The 10,683-nt window shown below is 41.0% G+C and overlaps 1 protein-coding gene across 3 annotated transcripts; it reads left to right on the top strand.

Moving 5' to 3' along the window:
* The first annotated feature begins 32 nt into the window (after window positions 1-32).
* LOC113015522 (zinc finger protein ZFMSA12A-like) lies at window positions 33-10,279 on the top strand. 3 transcript variants are annotated; one of them, XM_026157516.1, is made up of 12 exons: window positions 33-133; window positions 1,308-1,510; window positions 2,274-2,342; window positions 5,062-5,154; window positions 5,242-5,340; window positions 5,423-5,546; window positions 5,638-5,938; window positions 6,131-6,177; window positions 7,009-7,121; window positions 7,326-7,839; window positions 8,906-9,361; window positions 9,472-10,279. In XM_026157516.1, exons 1-12 carry the CDS (start codon window positions 130-132, stop codon window positions 9,684-9,686), a joined length of 2,238 nt encoding a protein of 745 aa, XP_026013301.1. In that variant the 5' UTR covers window positions 33-129; the 3' UTR covers window positions 9,687-10,279. The 3 variants fall into 3 exon arrangements, with proteins under 3 accessions (XP_026013301.1, XP_026013299.1, XP_026013302.1); XM_026157514.1 differs by having other exon boundaries at window positions 34-133; window positions 5,059-5,154; XM_026157517.1 differs by lacking the exons at window positions 33-133; window positions 1,308-1,510; window positions 2,274-2,342 and adding an exon at window positions 3,729-3,801 and having other exon boundaries at window positions 5,059-5,154.
* The last annotated feature ends 404 nt before the right edge of the window (window positions 10,280-10,683 follow it).

The raw sequence follows: 10,683 nt of genomic DNA on the forward strand, positions 1-10,683 counted from the left end.
TTTCAAAAAAGGTTCCGGTATAAAGGGGGCGGAGCCGTCGGTAGCTGTAGTGTAAACAGTTAACCGTTAGCCTCTGTAGCTAACATTTTGGAAAAAATTGGGCTTACAGTGAGTGGGTTTGCACGCGGAATGGGTATGTGCTTACTACTCTGTTCTCTTATCGGTTATTTTGGTGCTCTTTAAAAATAAATCAGGATTTTTGTCTCTTTTGATAATTACCGAGCTATAGCCAGCTAGCACCAACTTGTGCGCATGCACCCATACTAACCAAACTCTATGCAAAAAATTAGCTTTTTAAATATGTTCTTAGTTTTTGAAACGTTAATCTTTATTGATTAGCCTCTACCAGCTGATAATAAGTCGATTGTAGCTACATTTTAATTCGGCGTATTTGTAACGCATCAAGCGTGGATTGCTTATGATAAAAGTCGTATATATCACTGATAGCAGATGGCTGCTTGTATTTTAACGGTATTTAAACTGTTAATTAGCAGCAGTTTGGCTGTCATGTAAGTCACTAATCCCTGTATTGCCAACAGTGCATTCACAATAGTAGAATAAGCTGTAATTCACCAACACACCAATCATTTAACGATCACTAATGTGACTAAAGGTAAACATGACACTCCAAGGTCTAAATAAAGCTATATTATATCAAACTGTGCCGATTTAAAACTATATATTGTAATTATTTAGATGTATTTAGTGCGGTTTTATTAAATGCATTCAGTCGATCATAAGCATTGACTTTTAAAATGCTGAGACTTTTTTTTTAAACAGAGTTTGGTAGCTTCTTTTGTCAGGCAAACTCCCAAGTTACATTTTTCAAACTTCTGAATTCTCTGGTTTAATCAGAAGATCTTCAACATCCTGAAATATTTCCACCTCATTTGTTTACTGATAACAGTTTGTCTGTTTATAAATTGTAATAATTATCAATATGATTAGGGTGTGGCCAAATTGGCACACCTTAATGAGCCTTTTTTTTTTATTTTATTTTATATGGGCACATCTCTAATTTACCTCCCCTGACAAACTAAAGTATGTTACATTCTGAGTTTCCTACATATTGTTACAGTTGCATTAAGTAAATGGTAAATGACCTGTATTTATATAGCGCTTTACTAGTCCCTAAGGACCCCAAAGCGCTTTACATATCCAGTCATCCACCCATTCACACACACATTAAGTCACTGTAAGTAAGAATAACATTAGAGTCCTGGTTGGTGTGGGTGCAGCAGCTCCTGACACTGACCCAGATAAGTGATGCTTCCTGCTCTGACATGTCAACCTGTCCTCTCCGGCAGCTTCCCTCCTCTCCCTCTCCTCCCTGCGTCTCCTCGTCCCGCCTCTCCGCCTGCTAACAGCGGCGATGTGGCAGGTCGCACGGCACGAAATGGTGAGGCATTATGGGATGCTGGAGGACTTTGTTTCCCTGGTGACTGAGGCCGTCCCGCAACTGCTGACGGACAGACAGAGGTGTCTGCTGCTGCTGGCTCTGAGGGCAAAGGTTGGTGTTTTGCAAGGAGAGAATGTAACACCTGAATTTGAAGGTTTCATGCACTATCCAATAGTTCCCTTTTCCCACCTGTTTTTAACACATTATGTTGGCTGGATAAGGAATAACAACTTTAAGTGTTAATTAAATCTTTACCACACCTGGTGTAAATGATGTATATGTCATGCATGCTGTACAACATCTGAGAGAGGAGCCTATAATCTGTGTGCCTGGGTATTAGTATAATAGCAACAAAGATACTGATGCAATTTTCATCTCCAAGTGACCTTCGATATTAAAAATAAATAAAGCTTCTGAACAAGTGATGAAATATAGTAAGTGTCGGAAGTCTTTATCAAGATGGTTGCATACTGGCTAGACTTTACTTAAAGGTTCCTCTTGTGCTGCAGAGTGCCTGTTCTGTAGTAGAAAACCCCCAAAGTCCCCAGAATGGTTTTATATTAACATTGATAATTCCTAGTTTCCACAGTGTTTAGAGGACGAAACAGTTACAGGAACTCAGGAAAGTTCATGCACAAGTGTTAGATAAGCAATGTAAATGTAATAAATAGGGGGGGGGGGGGGTTCTCCGTGGTGTTCCTCAGGGTTCTGTTCTTGGTTCATTTGAATTTCATTTGAGTTATTTTATAGTTAGGTATATCAACAAATGTTAAAATCTAAACTTTAAACAAAATAGAGTGTGTTACTTTTCCTTTTTAACATTGAAGGGACATGTCAGATTATGTTGTTGTTTGTTGTTGTTTTTTTTCTTTAGGTCACGTTGTCAGAACCAAAATCAGCTGCCATCCATTCCCACCTAGACAGGATCCACTCTGAGGCAACGGTGAGACCACAAGTAATTCAGACTATGACTGTGTCTAAAAATTATTTTTATTCAAACTGTTTCCTGTGATTTCAGTAAAGGATTCAACATGAAAAGTCACTTAACTGGAAGCAATTGATTAAATCCTTTATTTCATGACAAAATCAAAAGAAAACCATGTTAATAGTGAGTGTGTGTCTACAGCTCTTCAGCTTGTTAAATGTTTGAGCAGCACTAAATCGGGACCTTTCTCAAAAAAAATAATGACTTGAAATTCTCTCATTTAATACCAAAAGCATCTCTTTGCTCTCTGTGCTGCTCTGGCCTGAAGCCTGTTAACCCAGCTACTGAAGCCCAGGAGAGAGAGCAGGGAGATTACTGGACAGGCTTACAGGATCTGTGTCACTTCACTGCACCCCAGCTCTTTATTGATTAATGGTGTAATCAATCTGATAAATGTTGGAAACCAACACCAGCCCTGTGTGTTTTATTTTGGCTTTTAAAAAAAATCAAATCAAATCTAATTAACAATATAATATTTTATAACAAATATTTAAGATGGAACATCCTGCACCTTTATCAGTGCACTAAAATGTATTTAAATATATATTTTAAATAACTGAAAATGCCTCATATCAGTATTTATTTTACATTTTTTTAAACATTAATTGTAATATTAAATTACAAACAGTTTAAGCTAATAATTTTTTTTAATATGTTAAAAAGCAGTGAATCATTAATGCAGCACATTTCAATATTTCCTCCTTTAAATGAATTGCTATGACGTTTTCGTGCTTTCAGTCGTCCATATCTAAACTTTGATTGTACAATTGGTCTTCATGACATCAACCATGTCGTTGTTCTCCATTATCAGTTGAACTTCTGCTGCCTTTCATGCAGTCATGTGAGAAAATTAGGACACCCCATTAAATAATCTGCTCTTTATTAAGTAATGTTCATATAACAATGTCCAATCATGTTTTCATGTATTACTGGAAAAGAAAGTGACTTAGTTGCAATTAAACAACAACAACAAAAAATTACACATTTAAAAAACAAATGTGAACAAATATGTGTATTTTAATGGAGGACAAAGTTAGGACACCCTACCCCCTAATAACTAGTGTTGCCCCGTTTGGCTGATATAACTTCAGTGAGACGCCTTTTACCAGTCTCTGACATCGATCAAAAGCAAGTTTGGTTCACTCCTCAATGCAGAATTCTTTCAGCTGTGAGATGTTTGGGGGTTTTCTGGCATGTACAGTCTGTTTTAAGTCACCCCACGTGACATGCAACGTCATGTTGCAGTGTCCAGTTCCGCTTCAGCTTTAATGTTTTTTTACAGATGGTTTCACATGTTCTTCAAGCACCCTCTGATATACACAATTCATGATGGATTCTATGATGGTGAGCTGGCCAGGTGCTGCTGCAGCAAAGCATCCCCAAACTACAATACTGCCACCTCCATGCTTCACAGTTGGTATGACGTTCTTTTCTTGGAAGACTGTGTTTGGTTTATGCCAAACATGTCTACTGTTCTGGTGTCTAAATGATTCAGTTTTAGACCCATCTGTCCAAAGAATATTATTCCAGAAGTCATGGTCTTTGTCTACATTCACTCTGGCAAACTTCAGTCTGCCCTTAATGTTTCTCTTAGTGAGCAAAGGTTTCCTCCTTGCACACTTCCCATGAAAGTCAAACTTGTGTAGTCTCTTTCTGATAGTAGAGTCATCCACTTTCACGTTGACAGTAGCCAGAGCCTGCTGTAGTTCCTATGATGACATTTTTGGGATTTTTGATGACTTCTTTGGGCGTCTGCTCCGCGGGTGAATATGCTTGGACGGCCAGACCTGGGCATGGTGGCAGTTGTTTTGAATGTCCTCCACTTGTAAACAATTTTCCAGATGGTGGAATGGCTGATGTCAAATTCTTTTGAGATCTTTTTGAATCCCTTACCAGACTCATAAGCGGACACAATTTTCTTTCTGAGGGCATCAGACGGCTCTTAGATCTCACCATGGTGCTCACTTCAACACTTCAACAGTCAGGAGACCACCAAACTAAATCTGAGGTTTAAATAGGCAAGGCTCCTTTAAAATGATGGTTAAAGATTTACTGATCATGTGCACCTGACGTGATACACCTGTGTGTGATTTTAACCATTTTAAGTGGGATAACGGGTGGGGTGTCCTAATTTATTCCACACCAGAAATTGTTTTTTAAATTACATTTCACATAAAGTTTTAAAAAGGCTTTTCTTATTTTTAATTGTTTAGTTATATTATTTGGATCCCTCAGTATCATTAAAATTCATATTAAATCTCCATATGTCCAAATATATTTTAAAATATACAGGCTTTCATAGGGTGTCCTAATTTTCTCACATGACTGTATTAGCATTACCATGAGAAAACGTATGGTAATGCATACCATATACCGAGACATTATTTTAGGAAAAAATATTTAATGGTTTCTTCCTGTGCTCATTTGGCCAAGAATTAACAGCTAGAATCAACAATGGAAACGAGTCTTAGAAAATGACAAGAAATAAGCAGAAAAATTATTATTAGAAAAATTATTAAGCAGAAAAATTCTTGGAGACTAATAAAAACTAGCATCATTAATGATACGACCACCCATAAAATTATAACTAGAAAAATAATAGTAACTATTGGCTGATGTCCTCAGTTGTTGCTGAAAATAAAAGTTTCTTTTTGTGTCTCGTCTGTTCTCTCAGCAGCTGGATGAAGACGTAAGCGAATGCTGGTCTGCTTTGTTGATGCTCACCGACAAATTGATAAAGAGTCCAGACAATTCTCAACGCCTCCTACAGGTCAGAGCTGCCACCTTGAATTATCAGCTTCACACAAAGCTTCATCATTCAATCCGTCCATCGTTCACCTCTGTGCTTGTCTTCCAGGAGGTGTTTGACCAGAGGTTTGACTCCGCCCTCCAGTCCCTCATATCTGACTTCCTGTCCAGGATCGAGCAGCTCTTTCCTGTTCCCGACTTCAAACAGGTGATCAGTAAAACCTTGAACAGTCAATCTAGTAATTCTGCTGTATTTCATTTTCATTTATGTGGCCATTCATCCATCTCAGGCTGCCTCCTGGTTCGATGCTGCCCCCTCTGGGCTGGAGGACTGTCTGCAGAAGGCGGACAAGGATGATCTGAGGGAGCTGCTGACCAATCAGACCTGTTTACAGGGACAGTCACTGGCGACAGGTAAATAAGTAATCAAGAACTAATCAAATTAAATGAGAATCGGACTCAGTTTTGCTGATCTTTAATGTTTTGGCGGGGGGTTATTTCTTAGTGGGTTGTGATACAGAGGAGACCCTCCTGTCTGTGTGGTCCCACCCCCTTTTCACTAAACTGATCAATCCCAACCCTCCTCCACCTGAAACGGAGATCCAATCAGATGTGCTACCTGAGGTTAGTAGCCCCTTGCAGCTGGATGTGGAGCTGGTGAAGGTGGAGGTGGTGGTGATAACAGAGGACGAGCAGGAAGAGATCGAGGAGACTGTGATTGGTTCAGAGCTGGAGGCGTCCAATGAGAGCTCGGCAGCAGTCGGCAATGAATGTGTAGTCACACCTGTGGTTGTGGAGGTGGACAGGTGAGACCTTTTTTTGTTTGTTTGTTTTTTAAATAATCCTGGATCCCTCAGAGTCCTCAGAGCTTGAAAATCAGAATCAGAATCAGAATCAGAATACTTTATTGATCCCTGGGGGAAATTATTTTAATTATTATTTAATTATTTAATTATTTAATTATTTTAAATTAAATATAACCAGCTTTTGCTTGTCAGGTTGAGGGACTCATGTGGAGACATTGTCAACCAATCAGAAGACACAGGTAACACACACACACACACACACACGCGCGTAGATATAAGCTGTGTCCCAATTCCTAGGCCACATCCTTTGGCAGCCACATTTGTAGGCCGTTTACATCACAGCCAGACTTGAAAGTTGGGTCGGGTGTATCATTCGTAGCCCAACCTATCCCAGAATTCATAGCGCGGCCCAGCCAATTCCCATTTCCAACAATGGCGGCAGCTACTTAGTTTTAATATGACTCTTTCTGGGTTAGAAAATAAACTTTTAAGGTATTTTCAGGTGAGAATGTAGCTGTGTAAACTTCAAATATTTGCTTGGTTTATCGAGACATCACATATTTGCAAATATGCTCCGACGTTTTCTGAGACGTCTGTTATCCACCAACTCGATAGCACAGAACAGTGGACTCCGGCACATTGTTTCTAGACCCTGCACGGTCTTTCGCTACTCAGGTTGAACATGATATATAAGTTATTAAATAACTTTAAAAAGTTATTGTTTGGCTTTTTTCAGTATTTTATTTGTTCCTGAGTAAATCGGTTTGGCTGACATTAGTTATAGTTTTCACACAGCTGAATAAATGTCAAACAGAAAACTGATTAAACAGAAGCGTGAGATGGTCGAGAATGTACTCTAATGTCCTGTTATAATTTAGATAGCAAGGAGTTTATTGAACTCCACTGAGAAAGCTGGTGACGCAAATCTGAAGGCTAGACCGTCCTATTTCACAGGACCCGGCCCACGTAGACCACGAAGGCCGGGTCCTTCAAAGGATGCGGCCTAAGAATTGTGACAAAGCTATAGAAACTGAACTAGTCATTAAAGCTTCCTGTCTTTCTTCAATCAGATCTCTCCTGCTCAGAGGTCACAGCTAATGCTCTGCACAGCATTTCCCACAATTCCCAGCGTGTGGCTCACAAGTGTCCTCAGTGTGGCAAATGTTTCATCTACCGCTCACAGGTACTGTGTCAGTGTCTCAGTGTGGCATGACAGTAACTATATGGTCACTTTTTTGTCTGTTTGAGCAAAAAAAGTATCTTAAAATAAATCAATAAGACCACACATAAAAATGAAAACACATTTATTTATTTTAAATTTTAAAAAAAAAATATATATACATCATATATACATCACTCCCTTAGATGTTTGTCTGACTGTCTGCAGGTGATCCGACACCTACGCACTAACAGGTCCTGCGGTTCGGCCTTAACGACATCCGTGCTCGAACAGACTCAACCTGGCGGCGCTGACAAAGAGCCCTGCCTCCCTCAGAATAGGCCCCCTCCCCGACCCGTCAGGTCTCTGTCCTGCTTCCAGTGCAACGCCATGTTCAAGACCAAAGCCGAGCTGCTGTCGCACCAGCGCACACACCGGGCCCGCCCCATCTACCACTGCGTCCAGTGCGACAAGGAGTTCCACCATCTATCCAGCCTGACCAATCACAAGCAGACACACCTGGACAAGGGAGGTTTCACCTGCAGCCGGTGTAACAAGGTGTTCGAGTCGGCCAAGGACAGGGACGCCCATCGGCTGCAGCACCGGCTGCCCGACCTCACCTGCACGATGTGTGACCAGACGTTCAGCTCACAGACGCGGCTGCTGCGACACCTGCAGACGCACTCGGTGGAGGGGGCGAAGCTCCGCTACAACTGCCGCTTCTGTGACCAGACCTTCTCAGGTAGACCACTGAAAGCGGTGAACCCCACTAACTCAGAGCACTTTCCACGGGCTCATTGACCTCTGCAGCTTAGCAGCAGATCTGGTTTTAAAAGCTCAGCGAGGCGGCTGTGTGTGTTTGACTCACTCGGTGAGCAGCAAACAGCAGGTTCACATCAAGTTCATCTGAGTCAGCCCTCTGTTAAAGATGTTTCTGGGAAAAAGGATGACGGTGGAACAAAACATTGCTGTTGAGCTGCTGCTCTAAAACAGTCAAGAGTCTGATGCTTTCATTATTTTCCTTTATAATTATTTTCCATTTCAGAGCTACAACACAATGTTAAAAAAACAAAAAGCCTGCTCATCAACAACCGTCATCATCTGAAAATTTATTTTCCAAGAAAGAATAATTATTTTTCATCCTATTAACCCTGAAGCGACAAAAATACTTGGCGAAATAATCGAGCGCTATACTTTTTATTTTTTTACTTTTCCTCACACCTGCTCAGGTTTTGCAGTCACATGATTGTTAACCATGTACTGTTAACCTGCCCGCTGTTTTCTTCCCTCCCCCTGGTAACCACCGTGTGCTAGGGAAAAAACATGAAAACCATCTCAAAGAGGTATTACACAGCGAGTCGTCAGTGTTTTGGTCACTAGCACTTTGCTGCCAGCTGCTGTAAAACAAACACGTGAACAGAGCCTATAGAGAATTTGTAGAGCTCATCTTGGGAAAGTAAAACATTTTCAGATCATAATTCACATTGTAAAAGCAGCTGCAGGATTTAGGAAAGGGTTTCATTACATCCAGTGTGGTGGCAGCTCTCGATGCACATCTGATTTTTACGCAAAAAGGAAACAACACAAGCTTAATGAACGAAATGGCATTTATACTCACTGTCATTTTATTAGATACACCTTATCAGTCCTGCGTCCAGTCCTTGTTTCTTATTTCTGTGTTGCGCAGATTGAACAGAGGTGATGAAAACATTCCTTGGAGATCCTGATCCATACTGACTCACATCCATGATGTGAGTCTCCTTTTCCCAGAGGAGGTTAAACATGTGTTTAAATGTTTGTGTCTCCAGGGGTGACCCAGCTTCGTATCCACCAGCGCACACACACCTTCCGCACGTACCAGTGCGACCTGTGCAGCAAGACGTACGGCTCGCTCACCGGCCTGCAGTCCCACCGGGCGACCCACACCGCTGAGAGCCGCTTCCTGTGCTCGCAGTGCGGCAAGCGCTTCAAGACCCGCGATGGCCTGGAGGGCCACCTGAGGACACACACTGGTGAGCGGCCCTACCGCTGCCCCTACTGCTCCAAAGACTTCACCGCACTCGCTGGCCTCAACGTGCACGTGCGGCGGCACACCGGGGAGCGGCCGTACGTGTGCACGGTGTGCGGTAAAGGCTGGCCGTCCGGCGGTGACCTGCAGAAACACATGAGGACGCACACGGGCGAGCGGCCCTATGTCTGCCAGGACTGTGGGAAGGCCTTCTCCATTTCCTGTCACCTGACTGAACACCGGAGGATACACACAGGTAAGACAGGAAGCTGGTCACATGATCACGGTACACAAAGATATGCTGTCGTAACTCCAGATGCTTTTGTACCGGTTCTGAACCCGAGCGCCTCTCGGTCTGTTTTCCAGGAGAGAAGCCGTTCTCGTGTCCGGAGTGCGGGAAATGTTTACGGAGGAAGTTTGACCTGAAGAAACACATGTTGTCCCACAGCAACATCCGTCCCTACGCCTGCACCTTCTGCACCAAGAGCTACACCCGAAAAACTCACCTGAACAGACACCTGCTCACACACCGGACTGCCGACAGCGAGGTGGTGGCGGTGCAGGTGGTCGAGGAACCCTGAGGATGTGCTTAAATCAGAACTGTGCGCGTTGTACGAGTTTCATGCGTTCATTCCTGCAGTGAGTGAATCGATCGCAGATTCCCGAGTCTGAGTCGACTTGTGGTGATGCAGTTTGAGGTGGGAGCGGGTGATCTGCGTGGATCTGATTTACAGGCAAAACTAACAGCTGGAAACAACAGAAAGCAGTTCTGCAACTTCAGCTGATGAAGCGAGTTTGATCATTCATTCACGAATCAAAGAAACTTTATTTTGAATGTTTATTAATATTTTATTTGTATTTTTTTAATACTTAAAACATATTTTACTGATGTGTTTTTATTGACATGCTCTCATTTACGTTTTTCTTACATTCAAACATTTTTATTTTACTATAAATGGAAAAAATCTTCAAATGTATGAAAAATGTAAATGACAACACAATCGACTGCTCACCTGAATACACAAGGTCAAAAATCAATCAAGTTGAAAACACATAAGTATTATTTCATAAAAGTATTAATTAATTATTAAAAAACAGTAATTAGGTAATCATGCTCAAGATTTGTAGAAATAATAATAAATAAATACTAATTAATAACAATGAGCATAATAAATATTTTACATGACGTTTATTTTTAATATTTTGTGAATGACATGAAATATAAAAGTAAATGTTTCACTCTTAAGTCTCGACTAAGTTAGCAAAAATGTCAGTAATGTATAAATAAATAATGGAGTATAAATTTTTTTAATGTTTAAAAAGGTAAATATAAAACATAGAACATAGTAAATTTTTAACATTGCAGGTAAAAACTTGATTCATTCAAATTCAGTATTGATAAAGTAAATTTTCTGGTCTCTCATTTTGTATTGAAACTAAATTTCACTCAGTTTCCAGCTGTTGGTCAAAAAACGTCAGATTTTTCTAAAGTTTTACAAAGAAAATTCAAATATTTGCCGCTCAGTTCACAGCTGCATCACCGCAAGCTTTACTGATGAGCAGCGGAGCTGAATACGC

This window comes from Astatotilapia calliptera, chromosome 23, assembly GCF_900246225.1.
Source record: "Astatotilapia calliptera chromosome 23, fAstCal1.2, whole genome shotgun sequence".
Lineage (NCBI taxonomy): Eukaryota > Metazoa > Chordata > Actinopteri > Cichliformes > Cichlidae > Astatotilapia > Astatotilapia calliptera.